This window comes from Aspergillus piperis (assembly GCF_003184755.1).
Source record: "Aspergillus piperis CBS 112811 unplaced genomic scaffold BO85scaffold_6, whole genome shotgun sequence".
Taxonomy (NCBI): domain Eukaryota; kingdom Fungi; phylum Ascomycota; class Eurotiomycetes; order Eurotiales; family Aspergillaceae; genus Aspergillus; species Aspergillus piperis.
The window spans coordinates 1,161,216-1,187,938 of NW_020291596.1; the positions used below are offsets into that span (position 1 = coordinate 1,161,216).

General features: G+C 51.3%; 7 protein-coding genes across 7 annotated transcripts; 1 reads left to right on the forward strand and 6 right to left on the reverse strand.

The window, feature by feature from the left end:
* Positions 1-3,112: 3,112 nt before the first annotated feature.
* On the reverse strand, positions 3,113-3,814 carry BO85DRAFT_335278 (uncharacterized protein; the record flags this gene model as incomplete). The annotated part of the gene is made up of 1 exon (XM_025655444.1): positions 3,113-3,814. A coding segment is annotated over one exon (702 nt), but the record flags the coding sequence as incomplete, so codon positions are not given.
* Positions 3,815-5,112: 1,298 nt separating this feature from the next.
* On the reverse strand, positions 5,113-7,311 carry BO85DRAFT_486843 (putative G1/S-specific cyclin Pcl5; the record flags this gene model as incomplete). The annotated part of the gene is made up of 2 exons (XM_025663410.1): positions 5,113-6,830; positions 6,900-7,311. 2 exons carry the CDS (start codon positions 7,309-7,311, stop codon positions 5,113-5,115), a joined length of 2,130 nt encoding a protein of 709 aa, XP_025517159.1.
* Positions 7,312-12,847: 5,536 nt separating this feature from the next.
* BO85DRAFT_368751 (epoxide hydrolase) lies at positions 12,848-14,343 on the reverse strand (the record flags this gene model as incomplete). The annotated part of the gene is made up of 7 exons (XM_025655880.1): positions 12,848-12,937; positions 12,994-13,149; positions 13,205-13,325; positions 13,374-13,560; positions 13,614-13,891; positions 13,936-14,079; positions 14,126-14,343. 7 exons carry the CDS (start codon positions 14,341-14,343, stop codon positions 12,848-12,850), a joined length of 1,194 nt encoding a protein of 397 aa, XP_025517160.1.
* A 276-nt stretch (positions 14,344-14,619) lies between these two features.
* BO85DRAFT_418516 (putative aminotransferase) lies at positions 14,620-16,402 on the reverse strand. Its single transcript, XM_025657819.1, has 7 exons — positions 16,192-16,402; positions 16,102-16,135; positions 15,922-16,051; positions 15,557-15,877; positions 15,428-15,505; positions 14,874-15,381; positions 14,620-14,827 (listed from the first exon to the last, which is right to left on the reverse strand). Exons 1-7 carry the CDS (start codon positions 16,265-16,267, stop codon positions 14,772-14,774), a joined length of 1,203 nt encoding a protein of 400 aa, XP_025517161.1. The 5' UTR covers positions 16,268-16,402; the 3' UTR covers positions 14,620-14,771.
* BO85DRAFT_458405 (nucleobase cation symporter-1 family protein) lies at positions 16,311-18,775 on the forward strand (the record flags this gene model as incomplete). Its single annotated transcript, XM_025661583.1, has 5 exons — positions 16,311-16,453; positions 16,729-16,861; positions 17,005-17,069; positions 17,145-17,269; positions 17,316-18,775. The coding sequence occupies 5 exons, from the start codon at positions 16,311-16,313 to the stop codon at positions 18,773-18,775; spliced, it is 1,926 nt and encodes a 641-aa protein (XP_025517162.1).
* Positions 18,734-20,358, reverse strand: BO85DRAFT_394881 (IPI1/TEX10 family protein). The gene is made up of 3 exons (XM_025656933.1): positions 20,057-20,358; positions 19,908-19,980; positions 18,734-19,838 (listed from the first exon to the last, which is right to left on the reverse strand). The coding sequence occupies exons 1-3, from the start codon at positions 20,102-20,104 to the stop codon at positions 18,910-18,912; spliced, it is 1,050 nt and encodes a 349-aa protein (XP_025517163.1). The 5' UTR covers positions 20,105-20,358; the 3' UTR covers positions 18,734-18,909.
* A 1,267-nt stretch (positions 20,359-21,625) lies between these two features.
* BO85DRAFT_458408 (regulator of nitrogen metabolite repression) lies at positions 21,626-24,355 on the reverse strand (the record flags this gene model as incomplete). Its single annotated transcript, XM_025661584.1, has 2 exons — positions 21,626-23,816; positions 23,901-24,355. 2 exons carry the CDS (start codon positions 24,353-24,355, stop codon positions 21,626-21,628), a joined length of 2,646 nt encoding a protein of 881 aa, XP_025517164.1.
* Between the last annotated feature and the right edge of the window lie 2,368 nt (positions 24,356-26,723).

The window sequence follows — 26,723 nt, forward strand, 5'->3', positions numbered from 1 at the left end:
AGTTGGAGTAGCGATGCGCTATGTCCAGATAGCGAGTCCAACGATGACTATCGCGCTACTTATACCACCTCAGGTCTCATCTTATTTCGTCTTGACCATATAAATGCTCCCTTGTCTCTTTTGGAGCGGCATCTATCTCTTCCTGGACCTCCTCACAAGAGCAGCATACCAACTACTGCAAGCAAGCGGTCTTTCTAAGGCGGTATGAGATTGAAAATGGACATGAACAGTCTGCCACGGTTGAAAGCTCCAACAGTATGACAGAAAGCATTCATAGTAACGCGGGAAAAGAATCATGGATCAAATCATGGCACTTCGGGAAAACAGGACATCCGGTCTCCAAGAGCTACTTTTCAGTTATCACTGGGCTTCTAGGAAAAAGAAAGAAGAGCTGCAAGGAGAATCTGTCATGAATAATGCTCCTCTGGAATGACCATTTACTTCGAGACTAGCTGGAAGTCGGCGCAGTTCGATGTCCTGAGGCCTCCATAGCTCCGGCTACTCTCTAAAGGACTCGGGTCAGAGCCAACGAAACCGGAATGCCAGAGGGCAAAGCTCTTGGTTGGTCTGTGTCTCTGGCACAATGGCGAAGCGACGAATGCGTGGCTGATGTCCACATGTTTTCCAGTCCGGAAATCAACTGAGGCCAACAAAAACAAATCAGGAAAAGCGGTTCATACAATCTATGCCTTCGTTTATTCCCTTCCTTCATCTCGAACCAAATCTCAACTTGGTATATCTTGCACATGGGCTCACCGCAGACATTATTGCAAGTTACACACTATACGCTCAGGTCCTAGATCGAACAGGTTCCATCGCTGACCAGGCTGCCAACTTTGGTTATTTCAGCGGGATGATCCCCAGTGTTTCGGACTGTGCAACTACTTTCCTACGAAGCTAGTGAGTGGGGTCCTTATCCTATGCATACAGCCCAGAAAATGGGTCGTTACTCGCAGTCACACCAACGCCATCAGACCAACGCGATGATAGGTTGGGCAAGAATAATGAAACTGTCTTCCTGACTCCGTCAATTGGCAGATCATATTTTCCAAGTGATCCGAAGGAATAACCAACCAGCTGATACCCAGAAACGACCTGCGATATAAAATATATAATCACGCAATCTGCAGACGCCAGCTGAATCTACTAGTGACATCCCGCCGACTAGAAGAAACATACAAAGCAATCGTGTCGGCACTGGTGTTGTTCCTAATACATACTAGCGCCACAGATGATGCAGGCTGCCTTGGCTGAAACGAACTATATCGTTCTATATCGAACGAATCTCGGAGACAATCCATGAAGCCAGCTGCATGGTGTTTCCATGCTTGGCTGTCGTGTCATCAAGTTATATAATCATAACTCTTCTTCTGTCTCCTGATCGTCAGTTCCGTCTGGATAATATAAGACACAGAAAAGGGCAATTTGAATGACCCATCGAAACAACGAAGACAACATCAACTTTACTCCCTGCTGGCTCCATGTGTTATATACTCTGGAATCCTAGAAGGACCCAGACATTGGCTTCCTTCCAACAGGATCCCACTTCGTCCGGAACTCAAAGGTGGAAAAGAGAGACCAACGTCGACTTCACTGCCTGATGGAACTCTGGCTTTTCTACCGGGAGATACAAGTAACGGTGCCAGTAACAACCAACTTGAACAATCATGTCTACAATGGCTTCCTCTCAACCTCCATACTACGCAACTCTCTTGCCTAAGGTTAAATCCCAATGAACAAGATACAAGTTAAGAACAACCCATCCAGACAGACACTGAGGAGAACATCAATCCTGTCCCGGATCGTTCTCTGGTTTATGGATCTACTGGGAAATAACGGTAAAAACCAGTTAAGAGATCCTGGAACAGCTTATATCCAAGACACCTGATTCGCTTTCTGGGATTTGATTTACTTTCCTTTTTCCCTTCTTCCAAGTCGGGTCGAGTCGAGTCTATCTACATATAAATCCCTCACTGGGGTAATACCTACAGACAGCAATGCAGTGCTGCCAGTCAGGTTTCCTTCCCAACACAATGGATATATCATGGCTACTTGTCAACTTCAACACAAGCCACAAGGACCTTGGAACTTCAAGCTTCGAGCTCAGAACCAGCCTTTCACTCCTCGCCTCATCTGTAAAAGAACAAATGACCCTGAAGAATGATAATATCATTTCAAGCACCGGAAACTATACCATCTACCATGAGATGACTGATTCCGCGTTTCACAGCGTTATCAACGATAGCCCTTACCACACTTCTCGTAGTGCATACTACTGTCGGTTGAGGACACTCCTCGAGCTCCTTTCTCAGGCTTTGCCTGGATGGTTCTGGGCAGTAGGCAGGTAATAACACCATCACCGGCTGGTATACTGCGTATTTCGCTCCCCAATATGGTGGTGTGGTGTGGGTGGGTGGTTATGAGCAATGGCTTGTACCAATCCATCTATCTAAATGGAATGATATCCTGATATGTTGCCTAGCTGGTGATGGACATTACCTGGGCACAATCACAGTGGTCTGTGTCAATTCCATTGCTGGACACCAGACATTTCTTGAGCTGAGCTCTTCTCCTGAATAGATGGTTGTTTATGGATGAATAGCAGCAGTGTGACAGTTGGTCTGAGGGGGTGGGTTGGTGTTGGTGCTTGGGAAAAGTAGGAACATGGATAAAGAGATTGTGATGGTGGTGGTGGTTTAATACCCACGTGGATTGATGCTAAGAGATACTCGTTGCTTTGAGAATGGTCTGTCCGGGGGAAGGTCCATTGGGTGATGTGCAGGTCACTGATCATAGTATTTGTGGGATTGAGATGAACCGTATCAATTTATATCCATATTTCATCGAAGATGTTATCCATACCATCCTTATTCTTCATTGTAGCTCATAATCACTGGTCGTCGTCATCTTCACTCTTATCATCATCGCCATAGTGAGTGTCGTTATCCTTGTCCTTTCTCGTAGTTCACATCATCATCATCATCATCATCATCATCATCATCATCATCATCACCACCACCTTCTCAATTCATGCTCGTAATTCATCCGATACCATCACAACCCCTACCCACCTCCCTCCATCCCTCCTACACAAATACCTGATGATAACAGCTTACTCCTTCTCCCCAGGCAACCTCACATCCCCCCACCCCCTCCCACTCCCATCCCCAAACCCACCACCACCACCCCCACTCCCCCACTGCGTGACGCCCCTCCACTCACTAACATTCAACCACCCAATCCTCTGCAAGCCGCCAAACCCACCAATCCAATAAACCTGCTCGACCCTCAACCTAGCCCAATAACTACTATGCGGGGCGCCCTCCTTACCCGGCAACCACGCCTCCGCATCAGGATGCTTCTCAAGGAAACACTTCCGCAGGGCGCTCTCCACCGCCTCCGGCACAGGCGTCTCAAACGGCTCGACGTACCCGAACAGCGTGACGCGGGGTAATCCGGCCTCGCTGAGGGGAAACCCCGGCCAGAGCGGGGAAGTATCGTTGACGTGGTCCCACCAGTCCAGCGAGAGGGAGATGTTGGACCCCGCGGCGGTGTTGCGGAAGGTGGTGGCCACGTGCAGGGCCAGGAAGGTCGGGTTGCCGAGCCCCCTGGGGGATTCGGAGGAGGTGTCGTTGGCGGGGAGGTGGGGGTCGCAGTCGGCGAGGTATTCGGTTTGGGTTGTGGAGTGGCCGGCTAGGGAGGGAGGTGTGTGCGAGTTGGGGGGTAGGGGGGAGGGGAAGATGGTCGAGGCGGTGCCGGTGCGGGAGAGGGCGAGGAGGCGGCGGGCCAGGAGGGTTGAGGTGAACCAGGATGGGGGGGCAGTGTTGGTGGTCAGGTCGGAGGGGGTGAGGGTGAGGGTGTCGGTGTCGAGGTTGTAGTGTGTATCGTAGGTGGTGGTATCGGTGTCGGTGTCGGTGAGAGGAGCTTGTTCGGCGACAGGGCTGGCACCGACGTGGAGGAGGTGGGTTAGGAGGACGAGTGCGGAGAAGAAGGTCGTGATGAGTGGACGGGCCATCATCGTGGTGTTGTGGATGACTGTCCTATAGATGAAAAGTAGAGAATTTGCTTCTTCGATGAAAGTGAATGGATAAGGAGATAAGGAAAAAGAAAGAAGGGATGGCAGACGGATAAAGGGATACCAGCAAGGAAGTGGTGTCACCGTGAGGGGAAGGTCACGATCTGATCTTATCTGATGTACGCTAGACTACTTCCGGTTAGTAGCCCCATGTGACTCTAACGGTCGGCAGGTGACTTCCCGGTCGCATCCGGTGATTCCGGCCTTGTCCGACTTCGGCGCCTGCCTAAGGCCATCGTGTGACTCACCGGAAACGCCCCGACCGTGGATGCTCGATGCTATCTCCATCACCGGCTGACCACCACTTCTGCCATCAGAGTTGCGGTGAGTCATAGTGGCGCGAGTTGATCGCCGAAGTGCCTCCGTCCGGATGCACAGACTCCGTTCACGGACGGGCTGTCCTATGTTCTACAATGTACCCATGGAAGTGGGGTGATCAGACAAAATAGTCACGGAAATGGTCTCTCACAACATCTTCGTATTGCTTATCCTCTTGCAGAGGATTGGTCCTAATAATCGAGCAGAATCCTTCGTTTGCCAGTAACTCCGCAGTAATAGTATAATGCGTTCCCTCGCCCTTCGCAACCCATGTAGTCAGATGTCAGAATAATGCAAGCGAAAACCAGTGAAAGAAGTAGACCCGACCGTTCCCACCACACTCCAGTGCCGCAATGACAGACAGAAATAAATAACGATAGATATGGCAAATGTGCACAGAAAAATAGTAAAGATAGCAACAAACCTCCCCAACGTACATCATACACCAGCAGTCTGCCATAGCAGTACTACTGTACAAGTAGCCTCCCCGAATCGACAACAGCTGCAGGGTATATACAAAGACGACTTTTGCTTTCCCCGAACGCGTGTGAATCACCTGAGAAAGTTCGCACAAAACTTTTCCCTACCGGTCTGCGTCTCTTCTGCTGCTGTTGCAACCAGACCAGATTGGTCAGAATAGAATTATGGGTATGAATGTAAACACTTTTCCGCAAAGGAAAGGAAATGATAAATGAATGAGTCCAGATATTCTGGGAGACCTAGTAATCAGCCCGCATGCTTGGGTTGAGCGCAATCTTCCTGGCCTCGCTCCCGCAGCAGGCACGCTTCATGCCAACGGGGCCCGAGAGCGGAACGTTGTAGTTCAATGCACTCAGCTGAGAAGCGGTGAGCGTTTGCGTGCGGCGGGCCTCGGGGTTCAGGAACAGATCCGCCATGTTCCCATCAGGTAGTACAGTGCCTTCAGCAAAGGTTTTGGACTTGACGAGATGACGGATTTGACCGTGCAGCATGTCCTCGGATCCGGTGCGGCCGCGTTTGCGACACACACGCTGGCCAGCGTTCTGTTGCTCGATCGTTTGCTGAGCGCGAGGCACAGCACCAGAAAGAGCGCAAAGACTCTGTGCTGCCTCGTGGGCAGAAGACAGGTCCACTGGGGGCTCCAGCGAGTAGCCGGACATATCCGGAACCTGGCCAAGATGACCGCCATAGGTCTCGGGCGAGCTGTAGATATCTCCAAGTGCACCCTCATCAATGGGCGATGCGATGGCCAGATTCTTGCGGCACTCCTTGAGGGAGTTGCCAGTGCATCGGAGCGTTGCCTGAACGGCCAGGCGAGGCATAGCAGACACACCGGTTGAAGAGCTGGATGACATGGATGACGATCGCGATGACTGCGACGACATGCTTGACACATCCGAGATCATCGAATCCGGAGATGAAGCAGAGGAAGCCGAGCGGGCCAGAGAGGACCGGCGCACCAAGTTAGGGTACCCATCAAACGTGTTAGCCCGAGGGCAAAACTGTAGTGACGGGCGCTGGTCGTAGATCGACCGCGCCGTGCACATGTTTTGCGCCTGGGACATGGCAGTTTGCATGTAACGGCGGTGCGCAGGCATACCGCCAGCACTCACTGCAGGAGTGGAGGCGATGCTCGCTTGAGGCGTCATCTGCGGTGTCGGCAGCATAGCCGGCCGCGGCATGGGCGGCAATGACGGGAGGGAGGGAAGTGTGGTCTCTTTACGAGTCACCGACTCCAGCGCTTGACGCCCGCATGCAGCGATTTGCTCATGGATGGAGGGCAGGCTGACGGGCTCGTTTGTGGCTTGGCCGGGAAGATCCCTCTTGAACGATGTGCCCCGAGGGGATGGCGAGTCCGACACCGAGCGGGAGCCAAAAGACTGCATGGTAGGTGTCGCGGGGCTGACGTCGAATTCCTCCAGGTCAGGCGTGAGCTTCGGGATGATCGTACGCCAACATTGCCCGTCCCCAAAAGCCATGTTACCAGCACCAGGGGTGTACTTCAGTACAATGTCAGTCCAGCGCTGAAAAAGAGACTCGGGGATATGGAGTCGCCAGTTAACCGCTTCCAGAAACATCAGTTCGTTCTGGTTGATCTCGGCCGTGTTCAAACCGGAGATCTTACTCCAAGCGCGAGCGGAATAGTTGCGATCTTGGAGATACTTGGATGCGAGGATTAGCGCTGCAAGAAACATGCGCCGCCCACACTGCATAGCCCGGCAGACGGGCTTGCCCCGGGCCTGGTCCTGAGTCGCCTCATGGCTCGGCACGTGGGGCTTGATCTTGATGAGATAGTAAAGCGCCACCTGGAGGGTACTATAGCTGGTGCGGGAGCGGCGGAGTGTCTCCTGGATGAATGTCCGCAGAGGCAAGACGCCTTTGCATCCAGTCGCCGAATCACTCCGCAGCGAGACAGCCGACAAGGGCCAAATGACCTCAACAATCTGCGACGCGGTGTCTTTCACACGGTGTACTTAGTTCTGAACCTCAACCACATCATAATAAACGGACAGCTCCCCAGACTTACCGACAAGGTTATCGACAAAGTTGACCTTCCGTTCCGATTGTCTCAAAAGACACGGCGGAGGCCGCGCGCATGCACTGTTGGTCCGCCGCGGATGCTTACGTAACTCGGGCGGAATAGCAGGATCAGTTGCCTTCGGGACCACGCCCCTTAGGTAACCGCGCGCACCGTTTGCAGCAGCAAGTGCTCTTCCCCCAGCCTGGTATTCTCCTTCATTCTCCCAGATCACATCAACCGGGTTCGTCGCGGTTGAGGAGATGGAACTCTGAGAGGACAGGCCATCTAGCGAGAAGACCGAAGAGGACGAGGAAGAGGCGGAGGAAGAGACCGAGGATGCATACGGGTGCGCATAAGCCGTTCGGATTTGGCTGTTCGGGTTTGGATCCTTCAAACCCAAAATGTCAATCCCTGACATATCCGGGATGATGTCCAGTCGAGCGACCTTGATACTTTTTGACAAAATAGAAAGAAAAAGGTCCGAAAGTACCTCAAATGGTCATCCAGAGGGCTAACAAACTTGAGCTAGCCTTCCTTCTATGCGTCGGATATGACACGAGACTGTAAATTTAAACCGTGTGTGTGTGTTTTCAATAAACCGTTGTGCGTGAACCGTGAACGTGTAGCCGATAAGACAAGGAACCGTCTTTTTGATCGCAGGCGACGGCAGACCCTTAAGAGAGAAAATTCGCCAGGTTGTCGAAGATATAGTATAGTAGGACAGTTTAGGCAAGCGAGAGGACAACAGTCATCTAGCACGGACGTGATATAAAATGATGCTGTTGGGTTGAAGTCGGGCGGTAGGTGTGGGTAATGAGGAGGAAGCCGGTGAAGTAGTGGTACGTGTCAAGGAATCGGGAAAAGAAGAAGGGGTTTACCGTCTAATGTTCCGATCACCAGTTGGAGAGTCCCGAATAGATCAAGCCGAATATCGCGTAACCAGAGAAGACACGTAATATATTGTCAACGTGACCCTCTAGAATGACAGATGCTGGAAGCTATTTAAACAAACGCAGCGGTCTTGCCGGAGGTTCGGAGATCTGAGGAGTCTGCAACACGGGTGATCGGAACAGAAGACTTGATAACAACAGGGTACATTTTGAGATGCGCAGGCGCAGGAGGTTATATCACGGGCCGATAGAGCGGCGGACTGTCAACAAGCAGGCGAGATAACCGGCGCTTGTCCAGGCAGTCAGCAGTCGTATCGGAGGCAGAAGACAGAAATAGGTTGGTGAGGCTCAAGGAAGACTGGAAGGCGAAGAAGGAACGAGTCAGCAACGATCTTATGAGTATCTCTCCACTTTAGCGCTCGTCTATGACTCTTACGCCGGATCTCACGGTGAGGGTCCAGGAGTCCGATGACTATATGGGGGGCGGAGCAATAGACAGTGACTAACTGGGGTGGCGGCCAGACTAAATCACAGGCAGAGATGGCAACCTGAAGCTAGTCGGAGGCGAGTGGAACGACGCAGCACAGAGTCCAACAGCGCGAGAGAGAAAAAGGAACGAAATTAACTTACGCAGCAGCCAGTGGCGAGAGTGGCGGAAGTGGTCTTTTGAGACTCTTGGGGCGGATGCAGGGACCACGCTTCACAGTCTTTCACAAAGCGGGCGAAAAAGGGTGAGCGGAGAGGCAACGGGAAGAGCAGACGAGCCAAACAACTGAACAGGAACCAAGATACAAAAGTGAAGCAAAGATAAACAAGGAAACTAGTATGACTCTACACTCTTCAGTCACACTTCCTTTCTAGTGAAAGAAAGAAAGAAGATGACAAGCGTGTGGAAGGTGGAGGAAGAGAGGAGGGGAGGGGAGGAATATTAGTGAGTGAAGGGCGAGAGAGGGAAGAGATGGCAAAGTAAGAGTTCAAGTTCCAGTCTAGTCACAGTCACAGTCAGTCAGCCCTGCTGGCAGAGTGAGAGAGGAGGGAGGAGGAGGGCCCGGAGTAAGTAAAGTAGAAGGGGAAGGCAGACGATGATCGGAACCAGGACGGGAGCGGATGGAGTGGAGGAACGATGACTCTTCACACGCCCGTCCGAGATAGGGACTTGCCCACTACTGGACAACTTCTGGGGCCCGGGTTGGGCATGGAGGCTTTTCAGTTTGGTTTGGTCTGGTTTTGGTTCTGGAGTCTGGGTTTCTGGTTCTGGTTCTGGTTCTGGCTCTTGTCTCTCTGACTCTTGACTCTGGTTCCTTTCCACTCCTGGTTTTCGCCTCTCAGCATTCCCATTATTCATGAGTATTCATCTCATGTCTCATGGCCCTGGAGGCAAAATTCCTCTCCCCTTCTCTTTTCGCTTTCCATGCCCCATGGTCGTCGGGTGTCTGCCGACTCACAGCTTACAACTTCAGCCTACTTTCTCAAGATTTCGTATCCCATGTCACTTTCTATGGTCCTACAAACAACACAGCGCCGGCACTTTTCCTGCCTTTCTTTTCTCACGTCGCATGACTAAGATTCCAAATCCACCCTGATCCGATTCCAGTTATGGCCATTACCGAAGCCGTCCCAAAGGGTATCGAACATAGATAGTACTGTCATTATGTAGATAGATAATACGACGTCGCAGAGCCCGATAACAACTATTAGATCTCATAGTCTGATAAGGGGGAGGGATAGTCTCTTTTTCCCTCCGCGCGACTATTGCACAGCCGATCCCGGGTACTAGACTATCTGCGGTTTATCGCCTAGAGACAGCGCGCGCATTTAGGTGCTTATGACAGTGACAGTGGCTGTTGTCCTACATAGTTGTCAACCCTGGCTGTGAAAAGAGAGATACATGATAGAGCAGAAACCAGCACGGGCAGCTGCTTTTTGACGTACGCAGCTGAAGTTGTACTGCAAGGCAGCTGCCGCCCGTTCCATTTGCTACAGTAGGTATGGGAGGATGGATGGTTGACGTCTGTCTCATCCCAGAATAAGCATGATCCAATAGATGGGAGCGATGAAACCGGGCTGTCATGGATTTTAGTGAAAGAAAAAGAAAGAAAAGAAAAAGGGATGTCGTCTATGTACGGAGGGATGTATGTAGGTTGGTCCATAAGCACCGGCCCCAGTGTAACATAAAATGAACGATCCCTTCTCATTGGGAGGGAGAGGCCTGCCGCTTCCGTCAATGGCCCAGCGAAAATTGGTGGTGGTCAGCCAACCACCGCGGACGGATTTGCCAGCCACGCCACCACCGTCAGAGATGGGGGAATGGGAAAAGGGCAAAAAAAAAAAGCTCTGCTGAGGCAGTGACACGTACATACATGGCGAAAACTTATGGACTCGAGGAGATTATTGCTCTCCTCCTGTCTCCTGCCTTAAAATTTTGTCGTCGTCATTTTGGGGCGTTTAGCTACTATTCTTGATTTCTGCCCAGACTTGGTTGCTGAAAAGGGGAAAGGAGTTTTGGATGGGGCTGCTGAAACTGAACTGCGCAAACACAGCCTGCTGGCTATGCAGCTATCACATCTAATCTCGTCCCCTTTCTTCTCTTCTCTGCCCCGTCATATTCTGCTCATCTTACATGGTCGCTTGAGGATGAACATGACCTGATGCAGAGAGCACAAAAGTAACAGAACGGCGACCACGGGAGCGCTACTGTACCATATGCTGGAGCCAGGACGAACAACTGGCTGTGGAACCGCCCCCGGTCGCAGTAAGATTAGGTAACCAGGGTGGTGAGTCCAGGCAGCAAAGATGCAAAGGAAGGAAAAAAAGAACCAGTGACAGTGAAGCAACCATCGACAAGCGCCGTCTAACTAGTTCGCCCACTTGGGACTTAATACGACTTAGTAGTAGCCTCCGTCGTTGCTCCGTAGATGATGATGCTGAATCCAACCAATCCTCTCGTCCCGCGGCCCATTGTATGATCATGAACAAAGCTACTACGGTTTGCCTTTCCGGGGTAGTCTGAGGCTACGGACTCCTGACCTAACTAACCACATCATGGTATGGACTAACAAGTAAGCCGTATCCACACTCGAGGACCCAGCAAGACGTCAAGGGTCATCTTCGGAACTGTTGTGTAAGGGTTTCTGTGTGAGTGTAAGGAACGTCAGATGGGTCGAAGTCATACAGCCTTAATGGAGCAGATATTTACGGGGTACATCTCGTTCATTGTGAGACAGTGTAGTGGGCGATGGCGATGGCGATGATGATGCACGGCTAAGCCGGTGAGTGCATAGGAATAAGTCTGGATACATAAGCACTACATAATCACATCACATGATTCCGCTGTTCTTCCACACCTGCCCTTTTAAGAAGGTCCAGGATAATCTTCCCCTATGCAAAGTAGTTTATATAGTCATATGCAATAACTGACTAAAATAATGCACCCAAGGTTGGGTCACTAAGAACCCCGGGGTCAAACGGCGTCTGGCTTACAAAATAAGCTGGGTATCAATCTCAGAGTAGTAGACTAGGCAGTGGAACTCTAAGAATAGGCAGACGACCATTGGTCAGACAGCAGAGGATGGCCATATGATAGTCGTAGTATCAATCATCAAAGGGCTGGCTGGACTGCCGGGGGTGACAAATCTCATGACCTTCCCTACCCGCAGAACCCGTACACTGAGTCATGGCGTGGGTGGCTGTGGGATAATCCGACCACCAAGAGAAAAAAAAGACCTGAATGTCCTTTTGCACTTCTCCAAAAAGGCCAGCCAAAGCCGAAGAGGGGTGGAGCCACACCGCCCAATGAACGCGGGGTTATCAGGCTGTCCCGGTGAGTTTTTGTTGCCCACTTTGGCTTCGCTGGTTGGCCCGGCAGTCGCTGGAAAGCCCCACCCTCCCGATTGATCCCGACTCGGACTTGGTGGTTTGTTGGAGAAGCATCTGCAGTTAGGATTATAGTAACTATTTGTTTAGATAGATAGTAGGAAGTAGAGGTCAGAAATGAAGAGGACACGGTCAGACAGAAGTCTCGACCGGACGGTGTCATCGGTTTAGGCTCAGACGGCATGTGCGAAAAGTTTAGCTCTGTCAAAGCCTGTCCGGTCATGTTTCAGGCTTGGGCAACAGCAGGAAAATATATTCTGTCAAACGGATGTGAAGTTAATATCACCATCCCGGTCAGAACTGTAATACTGTGAATGCGAGATAATACTATAATACTAAGGAGTATACTACTAGTAGCCTTGCATTAAAGACGCCAACCTCAAACCTTGCTAGAGGGAAAAACACTATCTGCAATCCAAGTCAAAAGTTCAAACAACTTAAAACAGCCCGTCACAGAAAGTACCTACCGTTACGCTCGGAGTGTTGGTTGTACGCATCAACCGAAAGACTAAATTGGCAACCGGCGACAATACAACAAATCAGCGCAGACAACTTCTCCCCGGATGCCGCAGGATAGCAAATCCTTTTGTAGGACTGTCAAAGGCTACAGACGAGGCAGCAAGCAGCTCCGCCGTCTAGAACGGGATGGAAAGAACCTTACTGGCAACCCCTCTTTGGGGAACTCGCATGAAGGATGCAGGCTAATGCCGGCCCATGCGGGCGACAGGAGGTACTCCCCTTAAACGAGGTACCACGGGCCAGGATGCTGGATGACTGACTGGGTGAGCTTTGGTATCTTGTTCTGAGGGGTGGTGCTTTGAGCGAAGGATGAGGTCACACGATGTGAAAGAAAAAAAAAAACTTAGGCAAGGAGGGAGGGTCGGAGATATGCCAGCCATCACGGGATTGCACAAATTTTGTATTGATGAAAAGTACCGACAAAGCCACGAGGATCGTCTCATCATGACTTTCGGTGGGAGAGGGCTCCAATCCGGTTGTAGTCAAAACTCAGCTAACAATATGCCGTAGACTCTCGCTAGATGGGTGTCCATTCAGATGGGGAGCTCTATTATGAGCGATATATACAACTACATCCGAGACAAGCCTTAGTGTCTGATTCGCATTTCGCTATTGGCCTGATGCAGCCTTCCGAGCATGCTATAGACGATCCACGGTAATCGTGGCACCATCTCATTTTCTTCCAGCCCATACTTGTCCACAGAACGCCGTCAAATCATCAAGGAAGTCCTGTGGTCTTTCCAACGCTGCAAAATGTCCTCCCTGTGGCGTGTCAGCAGATGCCGCCAGATGCCGCCAGCAAGACTTGGGAAGCATACCTTCTCATGAGCTTGCCAGAACACCAGGTTTCCGGTTGTCTCAACCCAAGCGCGTGGGGTGGGTACAAGCTCCTTTGGATAATATGAAAAGCCAAATGGCTTGCGGATGTACCATCGTGGGTCTTCGGCCTGTCTCAGCTTGGGGGGCGGAACGTTCTGGGTCAGGGTGAGTATGGTTACGAGGTTATAGGCAGAGGTAGAGTCATCATACCTCCCGATAGTGGTAGATAGACCGGGGGAATGTCTCAGTAAACCAGTACAGTGATACAGATTCCAGGATAGTCTCCAAGGGTATAGCCTCATCAGCCCAGTCGAGGAACTTCTCTCCAATCCTGCATGTTTCGTTAGTTGATTGATAAATGGTGTATGGAAGTGCATACCAGGCGAGCAGCGCCACCGGATTTGTGGATAGAACGTTGCCGATCGTGCTGGGTCGAGTACCATGCTCGACAGCATATCCACTGCCATAGGTACCAAACCACTGAGCGCGAGCCAGCGCGCGTTTGTCTTCTTCAGTAATAGCGGTGTCTGGTACGTTGCAGGGCTTTCCCATATAGCACGCATTCACTAATGATGATTAGAGGAAAACTTCTGCAGCGAAGAGACAATCGGCAGCTTACAATGCACGGCTTTGCAAGATTCATGATCTACGGCAAGTATGCGACCGATCCTTGATCCAATGTCTCCACCTTGTGCCACATAGCCATCCTCGAAACCGAGATTGAGCATCACTTTGTTGATGACGCGGGCCGTATCGATGCCAGTGAAATTGACATCTAGCGGAGGACCGGATGAGAACGTGAACCCCGGAAGCGACGGAATCACTATATGGTATGGCAGGGTTTCTGGGCTATATTTGTCCCGAATTGAATCCAGAGCGGGAAGAAACTCGAGAAAGCTGCCTGGTTTGAGTCAGCCAATTGACTATATGGAAAATTGGACGTGAGCTTGCCTGGCCAGCCGTGGAGAAGAACAATAGGGATTGCATCCTTTCTCTCGGAGAATAAAGCCACAAAGTGAATGGTCAGGCCCTCGATATCATACGTGAACTGAGGGAAGCTGTTGATACGGCTTTCTGCCGATCGCCTAAATTTTTCAGCATTGCTAAAATCAGCTCACTGATGGACCTTACCAGTCTAAGCTCTTCCATGCTTCCTTTGCATTGGCAAGCCATTCGTTGGTTATGCCATATTTACGATCCTGCTGAAGACCTTCGTATGTTGGAGGTGCGAGCTTCGACAGCTTGACCAACAGCTGTAGCTCCTCGATTTGTTCGTCCGAAACATGGACCTGGAAAGGGGATGGGATGACGGTCGTACCCGAGGGAACTTTGCTATAAGCGAGTGCCATTGTGATGTCTGAAGTTTTCAGACTGCAGATGTTGAGCAGAGGAAAGCTACAAAATGTGGTGAAAGCAAGGAGCGGGGTGACTTACTGTTACATCACATGGTTTACTTGCACTAATATAGCTAGAACGATTTGATCGTCATGTCAGCAAATGTCTCGGTGTACTCAAAAAGCTAGCATGCAACCTCGTGGGTTCAACTAGGATAGTCACTAACTACAACATAGAAGGCGAGTGGGTATTATGTGGAGTAGTATGGCTGTTTACGAGATTTAACAGGTGTACGAGCATCTCGTAATATGATTTTCTATTAGGCAAGGCAGCAATGTCATGATTTGACATGCCTGCTGCCTGCTAGATTTAGGTACGGAGGTAATCTGTCTCAACAGCTGTCAGAATGGCCCTTCTGTTGTCAAAGATCTACTAGATCATTCTAGATCGCTGCAATGATCTCCCGCAACAGCTCAACAAGTGATGTGATTTCTTGCTCTGTCTGATGTTAGTACTCCATCGTTGAAAGTAGGTATAAACTGACCAGTATTGTAATGTAGCATGCTGATCCGCACAACTCCATCTTCGACATCTTCCAAGCCTATGATGTCCTTGAGCAAGCGATGACTGTACATATGTCCGCTGCGAAAGCCGAAAGGGCTTCTTTTCTCGACCTCCTCAACTAGTGCTTGGCTCTTGATGCCCTTCACGGTGAAGCTTATCACTGGAACTCGCAGGGCTTTGTTGGCGGAAGGCTCGCCATGGATGGTTACAAGATCATTCCTTCTCAAAAAGCCCAGGAGAATCTCCTGCAGCTTCTCTTCGTAGGTGGCGATTTCATCCCATGTGGCGGAGAAATTAGAGCCGAAGTATTCCAAGACACGTGGAATGCTTTGTGTCAGCTCATAGTTGGCTGAAGCCAGGTTCAGCTTTAGGTCGAGGGTTTCCGTGGACTTGAAGTAATGGCACAGCGGATTTATCTGGTCATGGATTCGCGACGAGGCATACAGCTGGGCGATATGAGGACCATACACTTTGTACCACGAGAATGCCTGTCGCTGTTAGATCACAGTTTGCCTACACTCTAGTTTCACTCACGTAGAAGTCGACATCGAGATCCTTGACGTCGACTTGGCGGTGTGGAGCAAGCGCGACACCGTCAACGCAAAGGAGAGCCTATGTCTTATGAGATGATGATAGAGCATATTAAGGATTGTCATATCATACCCTAGGAGCCTGATGCACAACCTTGGCAATCTCCTTTACGTTTGTGATGGATCCTGTGATATTGGAAGCATGCGGACAGGCAACGAGCCTGGTCTTCTCCGACATCAACTGCTTTAGCCCAGAAGGATCGCAAATAGGGTTTAGAGGGTCTGAAGCCCCCCACCACTTGACTGTAAGCCCCAAACGACGCGCGATCCTGTCCCACGGGGCAGAATTGGCCTCATGATTCAGCTTGGACACGATCAGCTCGTCTCCTGGTTGGAAGTCTAGCGCTGTAGAGAGGTTGTGCAGGAGCTGCGTTGTTGAGACACCCAGGCAGATCTGCATAGGTTAGCATTGTACATGGATGAATAGGTTTTCCATACCTCCTCAGGCTTCGCATTTATGAATTTTGCTGCAGCTTCGTAGCCGTGATCGTAAGCGGCAGTTGAGACCTTGGAAGTATTGTAGGTTGCGCCCAATTGAACGTTGGTCTTCGAGAGATATGATGTCACACTGTACTTGGTTAGGAGGTTTTGCTAACAGCGAACAGCCGGGGGACATACGATTCGATCACTGTGTCCAACACCTGGCTGCCTCCTATGTGCTGTTAGCAATTCCCCGTTTTCGATACTGGTGGGTAGGATGTAACTGACCTGCATTGTCCAGGAAAACCTGCTCCTGGTTCAAGGCGGGGAAGCGAGAACGAGCCTGCGAGATGTTGAAAGACATGTTGAGTGGTACAGTTGGTAGGTGATGCAGTTGACCAAAATTGATGTTGTATGGGATGAACCGAGATGCCTCGTGGCAGCCTGAGGGGAATGGCAGCGAGAGGGGTAAACTGGCATCTCCACTCGCCCCATTCTTAGCTTTATCGCAACTTCGGGCGCGTCCGAGTACTCAGCAACATCCGATCTAGTAAGGGATGAATCTTTGAACCATCTGATTCCTCTCTGCTGCCTGCTAACAAACATGTTTATAGATTGCAGCACTCCTGGAGACGGAGACTACGCAAGCGGCACAATCACACCCAAGATGAAGCAGAATAAAGACAAATCCCCAATTTGCAAACCAAGAAACTCGATGAATCATTATGTCTAATACAAAACCGCCTGGTAGCTCGCTTTATTCGCATACCGCAGCGAGCCAATCTCACATTCCATACACCCTGAACCACGGTTCGATCGCAGAAGCTGTCGGTTGAGCCAGTGCCTGACGTCAGGTGGGAGGCCTCTTACTTTGCGTGATACTATAACCACTTATCAGACAAAAATGGCATCCTCTCGAGCACCCCGCTATTCATGTCTTATCGAAGCTGGGCAGATAGTCTGTTCGGCGACGCATCCAATAGTAGGGCGGTGGCTATCGCAGCAGGGATGCTTATCATGCACCAGCTTATCTGGCTGGACCTAATGGGCTGCAGATCGTGATTGTCAGCCTGCAGCTTTCTTTCTCCAGCATTTAGACAGCGCAGCTTGTGCGACCGTATCCCTTACATCGATCTACCATATTGCTTTTTCGCTCCCGCGCCTCTGTATCGGATGACTTGAACCCCTATCCACTTCATCTACCGCATCTCGGCGGCACCATACCTAATCATGAAGTTCAGACGGCCTCAGCTTCGAGTGCCGCAGTCGCGCTCTGCTTTTGCAGATGGAAGTGCTCGCTGGACCAATCTCGATCTCGATCCGGTTCCTTTTCATCGTCGACAATGGGGACCGCTCAGCTTCATCTGTACGTCGTCTCCTTCGTTTGTCTTGCCGTGCTGACGGATGTACAGCGTATTGGGTCTCCGACGCCTTTAATGCAGCTACATGGCAGTTTGCTAGCAGTATAATAGCAGTCGGACTTAGCTGGCGCGAATCACTCATAATCGTCGCGATTTCGTTCTTCATCATGTCTTTCGTCATCGCGGGCAACGGTGCTGTCGGTGCGATCTATCACATTCCGTTCCCGGTGATCTCACGGGCTAGCTGGGGATTCTGGGGATCATACGTCGCCATTGTCTCTCGAGTCATTTTGGCACTGTTCTGGTTCGCGATTCAGAACGTCAATGGCGGCAACGCCGTGCGTGCCATGATTGGAGCCATCTGGCCTAGCTTCTTGAGGGTCAAGAACGAGATTCCTGAGGATCAGGGCATTACAACAAATGGCATGGTCGGATACTTTATCTTCTGGCTGTTTCAACTTCCGTTTCTCTGCATCCACCCGAACAAAGTGCGGTGGCTGTTTGTGGTCAAGTCTGTGGTTGTGCCGATCGCATGGATTGCGATTTTGATCTGGGCGTTCGTGGCAGAGGGAGGAGGGGCAATGTTCGAGCAGAAAGCGACTGTCTCGGGGTCACAGTACAGCTGGGTGTTTTTGGCGAGCATGACCTCGGTCCTGGGGAACTATGCCACTCTTAGTGTGAACCAGTCCGACTTTTCTCGATACTCGCGTGTTACGGCAAAGTGGCAGCTTCTCTACGTCCCTATGCTGCCTATCGTGTTTACATTCATCTCGTTCATCGGCATTGCCGCCTCCTCAGCTGGCTACGCCAGATATGGCGGATCAGTCCCATGGGACCCAATCGAGCTAATCAGCCACTGGTCCAGCCGGGCATGTCGCTTTTTTGCAGCATTCTCATTCGCTCTGGCTTCTCTGGGTGTCAACATCTCCGCCAACTCGATTTCAGCAGCCAACGATCTAATGGCCCTGTTTCCAGGACACGTCAATTTGCGCCGAGGCCAGATCATCTGCGGTATTTTATCATGGGCTCTAGTGCCATGGAAGATCCTTGAGTCGGCGGACAGCTTCCTGAACTTCATGTCAGCGTATGCCATCTTCCTGGGACCGATTGCAGCTATCATGCTATGGGACTTTTGGCTGCTGAAGCATGGAAAGTACGATACCCTGGCTCTGTACCAGCCCAACAACCCGGTGTATCGATACTCGAAATGGGGCGTGAACTGGCGCGCCATTGTGGCGTTTATTGTCGGTGTCGTGCCGAGTCTGCCAGGGCTGATCAACTCTGTCAATAGTAGTATCTCGGTTGGCGTGGGTATCCACCCGTATCAGTTCGGATGGCTGCTGGGATTTGTGGGGACCAGCGTAGTGTATGTCGGGTTATCGTGGGTGTTCCCTGCCCGACATGCTATTATCGACAGGGCTGTGATGGCCGAAGAAATCTACGACGGACGGGAAGTTGACGGAGAATCCGAAGAAAAGTTGGACAACATGGACGAGAAGGCCAAAGTATAATGCTTTTTGAAGCATATAGCCAGCAATATAACAAATCTATAACAATGCACCCATAACACACGATTTAACAACAGAGCCCATTACCAAACGCCGTATAGCAACACAAGATACCACAACATGAAACAGCAAATCAGCTAAACCTCCCAATCCACCCCCCTGGCCTCCTTCAACACCTTACTCACAGCGGACGAAGCGCGCCCAACCTCCCCGCCATCCTGCCTCGCACTCTCCAACCCACGCTCAACCGGAACCAAAAACCGTCCCTTAAACACGCGGAACCTCTCCTCCCTCGTCTCATACATCTCCCCTTCCTCATCTCTCGGCGCACCAAACAAATTCAAATACACATACGGCTGCGCCGACTTGGGCACCATATGCACCTCCGTCTGCACAATCGGGAACCCACCACCAACACCAGTCCCAGTCCCAGTCCCACTCTCACCCTCACCATCCACCTCCATCTCATCATCACCATCCTCCCCAATCCCAGCCTCCAAAAACTCCGCCAACACCCCCAAAACCTTCACCATGGGCTTCCCCTTCGCGCCGGCCTTCCCAAACGCAGCCCGATTACTCGACCACTTCGAGCTCTCCTCGGTATGCCATCCCAGCACAGAGAGGAAGCAATTCAGCGTCTTGATCCATCCGCCCGCGCACGACACCACGGCCTCTCCGGCAATCTCCACCAGCCAGGAGAGGACGTCCACGGCCGTGACGCGGATGTCGGCGGCCAGATGCGTCATGCCGGCGCGCACGTACGGCATTAGGCTGGCGACGTGGTCTTCCACGTCGCTTGGGGGCAAGGTGCGGAGAAGCTTGAGGAGCTGGGTGCGCACGGTTGTGCTGGCGTCCAGGATTAGGGGGGAGAGGGTGGGGAGGAGGGTGCTTACGGGGATAGGAAGGGGTTGGGATGTAGGGGCGGAGGTGAGGTGGGTGGTTAGGTGCGCGAGGGAATCGCGGCGCTGAATGTCGGATTTGGAGTTTAGGAGGGAGACGTGGTGGGTGAATTGGTGGGTGGTGCTGGGGGCGTGCAGGGTGAGGGATTGTTGGGTTAGGGTTATACCTATTATATACCTTTATTAAAAAGGATATCATCACGGGTGGAAGGGTGTAGTGGGGGAAGGGAAGTTACTTTTGGATTTGAAGCTCGTGTCGGTGAAATTGTCTGGTTTGGCTTTGGCTTTGCCGACTTTGAGCTTGGGTTTCTGGTGATGGTTAGTTATGTTGGTTGGTTGGTGGGTATGAGAAGGGGGGGGGGGGGGGGTTATGGATGGGGTTTACCTGGAAATCCTTCTGCTTCTCCTTCTTCTTTTTGGAGCTGGAGCCCATGGTTACAATGTATAGAACTCTGTGTGTTTCTGGGTAGGAAAGGTGTGTATATGTTGGATATGGGGTGATTGGGGCGTGGTTGCTGGTTCATGTTGTTGTATGAATGCGATGAATTTTTATATGGTCACGTGTGTCATGTGATACGCTGGATGTTATTGGTCAATGCATACAGCTACATACCAGCTTATAGACAAGATATAATCTGATATTCTATATGTAGTAGGAAGCAACACTGCTGATGATTCAACTACGGCTATGTTGATCATTTACACTACATGTCTATACTCTACATTATGATATGGTACTGATCCTCACCTGCACCTTCCTACTACAAACACGAACACAGCACAACACACCACACCACAACACACCTCTACACCACACTCACTCTACTATACTACCACTATCCTCACCATAACCACACTCACTATCAGATTAACAAAGACCAACCCATCCACCTACCACTACTCCTCCCCCCAACAACCCAAACCCTCACCCTCCTGTGGACGCTCTACCCACATCCACGAACACCCATATGGCCCTAAAAACATCATCCATCCAATACCTACCTACCTCCGTCTCGATCAACTGGGTATAATCCTCCTCATCGTTAAACTCCATCACAGGGATAATATATTTCGGTTTCTATGAGGATACACCCATAAGGAATGGGTACATGGTATTAACTAGTATATAATATATACTACTATCCTGACTCGCTAGATAAGTGTATGTATATCATTACTAACAATTACTAAGTAGCTTAACTTAACCAAATGAATTATCTAGATACTCGGTCTGTCTATCGGCAGTCATACCTATATTCCATGGCTATATCCTCCACGGCGGGGAGTATCTCCTATCTGGTATGTTTCCACTATCTTTCATCTTTCTGTCTTAGGTGGTATACTTCTCCCTGGACGGAGGTGTAATTCGCATGTTGTGTGGCATGTTTGTGTTGTTATTGGGATTGGGTTCCATTTCATGGGGGTGATGCAGCTGTACGGTTCTGGTTTAATTGACTATGGAATCAAAGAGATGAATGAATGAGAAATGTCAGTTCAATTGAACCATCCTTAGACTACCTAGCTATTCATAATCACAATCAATCATAATCACAATCAAAGCAGAATAAAATCACTCTAAACAAGGAGATGCGCACTTCTGCCCGGTCCGAATTCTGAAACAAACAAACATAACACAATGAAATAAAATAAAAATCATCCAAATCAACATCAGCAGCAGCACAGCAGAATGGACCGGACAGACGCGATTGTATCAAGCAAAAACACACAATAAAATCCTCCCGCTCATCCATCCCCTTCATTAGACATGTACTAAGCATCCCCAAGAACCGAAATCGCATCACTCATTAGACCTGCCGCCAGCCAGCGCAGACCATTACCTTGCATATTACCAACTCCTGCTCGTCTAGCGAGAACTCCTTTGCTGCGCGGTCATGTCTATCGTGGAACATCAGAAACAAGAAAAGATTCATCCCGTGAAACTTGTCTGCAAACTTTACAGACTCATCGTCAGCCACTCCCATTCTTGGCTGGCTCCTTGCCCGCCCGCAATACTGTGGTTGGCCGGGTTGGCTGCCGCCGGGGGCATCGCCGGCGCCAGAGGCACCACCTTGGACCGTCCGCTCGCCGTGCTCGACTTGCTGGCTTCGTCGCCGCCCGCCTCCGCGTCCGTGGCCTTTTCCAGCCGACGCTGACGCTTCGGCGCCATCTGCACAGACGAGGTTCCCCGACTCTGTCCGGGAGAACTCGTCGTCGGGTTCGCCTTCGGAGGCGCCGCCGCGATGGGGACCACGCCTGCGGCTCTGCCCGACGTACTACCACCCGGCACCGCGGGCGGCGACTCCGACGACGTCGCACCACTCTGCGCCCGGCTCGACGTCGGTGTCGTGACCGTCGTCTGCTGCACCGAGTTCTTGCGGGCCGACTTCTTCGACGCGCGCGAAGTGCCCACCGCCAGGCTGTTGGCGCTGCTGCGGTTGCGCTTCTTGATCACGTCCGTCTTGAGCGACAGTGGCCGCACCACCCCGTGCAGCTTCAGGAACAGCCCGCAGGCGTTACACAGCGGCTGACCCTCAGGGTTACGCCGCCACAACGGGGTCGTCTGCGTGAAGCAGTTGGTACATGTGGTGGGGCCACTGCTCTGCTCACCGTTCTTCGAGCCACCCGGACTGGCCGGCCGAGACGGCACGGCACTGTTCAAGCCCGACTCTGGCGGTGTGTTGGGTGACGTGTGTGAAGTGTTGGCGTTCATGCTCTGCCGCAGCAGCTGTGCAGTATTAGGAGTCGACGTCGTCCGCGCAATCTTCTGCCGCCGGGGATCCTGCTCGCGGTTGCGCACCTCGCTGACCGAGGCGGCCGAACCATGCGTGCGTCCCAGACTGCCGCTCTGAGCCCACTCGCTGGGAGTATCCATCATGTCGGCGGACCCGATCGTTACATGCTTGCGGTGCTGCGCGCTGAAGCCGGGCAGCGAGTGGAAAGAACCAGGGAACTGAGCATCCCACTGCATGCCACCGTTCATGTCCGCACCATCATCCAGATCACCAGGCATCGTCAATCCCGCACGGTCGGAAAACTGGTTACCATCATCATCTTCATTGTCCGAATCAGCGCCGAAGCTGAACATGGCTGCATGGGAAGCCCCAGTCGAGAAATCGTTGGGGTTGAGCACTTGAGTGGGATCGACGTGCTGAGGCTGAGGAATGGGATATCCCGGCGAGTGCATCGAAGACGAATGGTTGCCGGTGTGGTGCGACTGGTCCTGGTTCTGGTTGAACATATATCGCGGCTGCAGTGAGGCAGACAGGTTCGACGTGCGGTGCGAGACGTAGTTGGGGACCCGGCGCTGCGTGCGCGCATCCACGGATGGCATATCAAAGAACATTGAATGCTCACCATCATAGGCCGGCTGCGGTGTCGACGCAGTAGACTGGTATCCCGACGGCGGCGGGGAGAAGAAATCGGTCGAGTTGAGGGACGAGGCCACCGGCGTGTGCGCATACAAGTTGGCAAAGGGGTTGCCTGACGTCATGGGGGACTCGGTGGGAGAGAAGGTAAACTGGGTCTGGTAGGGACCGGCGGAAGTAAGGATCGGATCTTCACCCAGGCCGTAGGTATCCAGACCAAACGGCATGCCAGGTGAAGTGTGGTTGTGGTGGGAGGAATGGTTGTTGTTATGGTGCATCGCAAAAGCCGACGACGCATCCAGGGCGTAGTCAGGCACACCGCCCGACAAGTCCGGATCCTGAGCCAACATCGCGTTCGACACGGGCGGCACCTGGGGCGACGCCTCGGCCGGGCGTTTCCGGGTGGGCACCTGGAGGTTGAAGAACTGGCGCTCGTCGATGCTCGTCTTGCGCACCCGACGAGGCACGTAGCCGAACTCGCTGTTCTTTCGCAGGTCCTGGGGTGGGTGGGGGAACGAAGCGGGCACGGGCGTGGACTCAGCCACTTGGTCCTTGCGGGACTTGATCGGGATGGCTGCCGACGTTGACTCGCCTTTTGTGACTTGGGGAGATGGGTGATCGGACGGAGACTCGAAGGGAACGATGAAATCGTCGAGGTTCATAGGATCAGAGGTCAGGTCGGTGGAGAGAGAGGGATTTGCCGCGGTCGGCTCGCGATCAGTGAGACGCAGTTGAGCAATGCCACTAGGGCCGGAGACGCTGTTTCGAGCGGAGGCACTACTATTGACGCACGAAGTTCGATCAGCATTCCATCGAGCGACGGCAGGGGGGAGGAACAGAGGATTGACGAGGCACTCCACCTACCGAGATTGCTGAGCACGTTCCCGTTCCTTGCGTTTCAAACTCATAGCCATCATCCGCCACGTCAGGTTCTCCATACGCTCTTGGTTGGGTAACTGAGCTTTAGTCCTCGAATACAACTTCCATATCTGGGTGGCTAATGGATCCTTTCGTTGCATCTCATCCGGACCATCAAATCCGGGGCGAGGCGTACCGACCTTCCATTCCGGAAACAGAGAGTCGTTAAGCAGACTGTCGGGGGCATTCGAGGAATCAGCAGGGCTGATTGGGGAGCCAAAGGAGAAATCGTCAGAGAGTTGAGAGGAAGTCGGAGGGAAGTGGAGGGGGTTGTGGGAGGTGGTGGTGGAGGAGCGGCGGTCGGCGTCGGCGGAATCCTGGAGAGCAGTAAAGGCCGCGGGTTGCGTCGGTCGCACACCACCACCACTACTGCCTCCTCCCCCCAGGGTCAACCCAGACATGGTTGTCTGATTGGAGGAAGCCCTCAAGGGGGCACACGAAATAAAGGCGGAGAAAAGTAAAGGTAAGGTAGTAACAGAGAGAGAGAGAGTAGCGAGTCACCCCCCAAAAGAGAATAAATTAAATGAGGAAAAAAAAAAAGAAAGGAAAATCGATGGAAGAAAAAAGGAAAAAGATAAGGGAGGTGCAGGACGAGAGATAGGGATGGAGGGGAGGGGAAAGACTGGGGAAAAGGCGAGAGGACGGCGAACGACCAGAGAGAGTCGACGGCGAAAGATAAGCGGCGAGGGAGGGAAAGAAGAGGAGGCCGGATTAAAGGGCGGAAAAGGAAGAGCGAAGGAAAGCGAATTGAGGCACGCCGCGCTCAATTGGCCGGTGGTCGAAGCACGAGGAATTCCAGGCTACCCGCCGTAAACGACCAGATTCAGCCAGACCCTGGACAATAATAATCAATCGGATATCTCCAAATTGGATGTATAGGTGGTCTCCGCTGTCTGTGTCTGTGTCTTGTTCTGTCTGTCTCGGAGGATCGCGGCGAGACAAGACTGGACTGTGTGGGAGGGGTTCGATCGTTTTCCCCCCAAAAGGATGGGGAAGGAAAGTCGAAAAAAGAAAATAAATAAATCAAAAAGAAAACCAGAACTAAAAAAGCGATCAAAAAAAGAAGAATCGAAAAAGAAGTAAGTTGAGAGTAAGCGCAAAGTAGTAATGGTGGTTGTCGAAAGTCAAAACGAGGTGCAGTAGTAGCAAAGTAGTAGTAGCAGCAGCAGGACAACGGGAGCTAGGATCGGGAGCAGGTCAGTGGTGAGATCAACTAGTAGTCGCAAGTAGCAGCAAGTAGCAACGGCAGGAAATAGTAATAACAATAATAACAATAATAATAATCATAAATAATCATCATCATATCTCTTTTTCCATTTCTTTCTTTTTTTTTTCTCTTTCGTCCCTTCCCCTCCCTCCTCTCCAGATGCAAGTGGCTTGCATGGACTGCATTCCCCCCGGCTTTTCCTCTTCCTTTTCCCTTCTTTTCTTTTTCTTTTCCCCTTCCGTCTCTGCGGCGGGATCCGTCCGACAGGAAATCAAAAAATCAAATAAAATAATACAATCGAAATAAAAATAAAAAAAGGACCAGAAGGCTGTATGTGTGTGGATGTTGTTCAGGATGTGCGTACCTTTTAGAAAAATCCCTAGCCTTGCAGCTAATCCGTCCACGAGCAATCTCGCGGCGGGTAATTCTTTTCTTCTTGATGTCCGATTCCTTTTTTGTAATTTATATTCCTTTGTTGATCCTTTATTTTTATTCAGTTTTCCCCCTCTTATGGGAACCCAATGGATCAGATGAGGTTTTTGTTCCTCCTCGATGTGACGTAGAAGGGGGGGGGTGAGTAGTGAAGAGTGAGGAGGCGAATCCAAAGGAATGGGTGAGCGAGGAAGTGAGGATGCAGGATGATGATGCTGATGGCTTGACCGGCGAGGGGGGGCTAGACCCTCCCGATGCACATGACGCGCTGGTAGGCTGACTGGAGAGAAGAAAAAGGCAATGTTAAAATGCAATCAATAACGGTACATCAAAAAAGAAAAAAGTATAAAAGATAATGATAGATAAAATGGGACAGATTCCAGCCGGAGGGAGATAAGAAAACAGACTGGGGAGGGGGCCCGGAGAAGAAATAAGAGGAGAGGGGAATAATAAAATGAGAGAGGAAGAGTAAGAGAGAGAGAGAGAGGGAGCGCAGCAACAGTCGTGGAGATGAATAATAATGCGATACCTTCTAGTAGTAGATGACGGAGCCGGAGAGTGGAAAGTGGACACCGGAAGTGGAGAGAAGGGCTGCAAGTCTAATCCAGTCAAGGTCGGGCCTTAATTATTACAAGAACAAGAGACAGTCAGTTGGTTGTCAGTCAAAAAGAAAAAAAAAAGTTAACAGGAACAAGAACAGAAGAACTTTTGCCCCTCTCTTATTTTTTTGTTTCCCTTTCTTTTTCTTCTTTTCTTTTCTTTTCCTGTGATGGAAGAAGTGGGAAATTGAATGGGGAAAAAGGGTATCACTCACTTCACTCAGGTTTAACAACTCTTTTGCTGCTGCTTCTTCTTTGAATCTCTTAAAGCAACCAACCTTTCATTCACAAGCCAGATGCCCGGTGGATGCTGTTGCCTCCATCCACGGGTGGGTTGGAGTTTCAGTGACCCAAGAACCAGTCACAATGCGCGAGGAACGTCCCTGCGCATCCACGCTGATTTGCCCACCGGGATTCTGCCGGAATTTTTAGCTTCCCGCCGTAAGTAGCAGCACTGCGAAGTTTGGAACTGAAGGAATGGTAAATGGAAATTCAAGATTCACTGCAGCAACAACAACAACAACAACAATT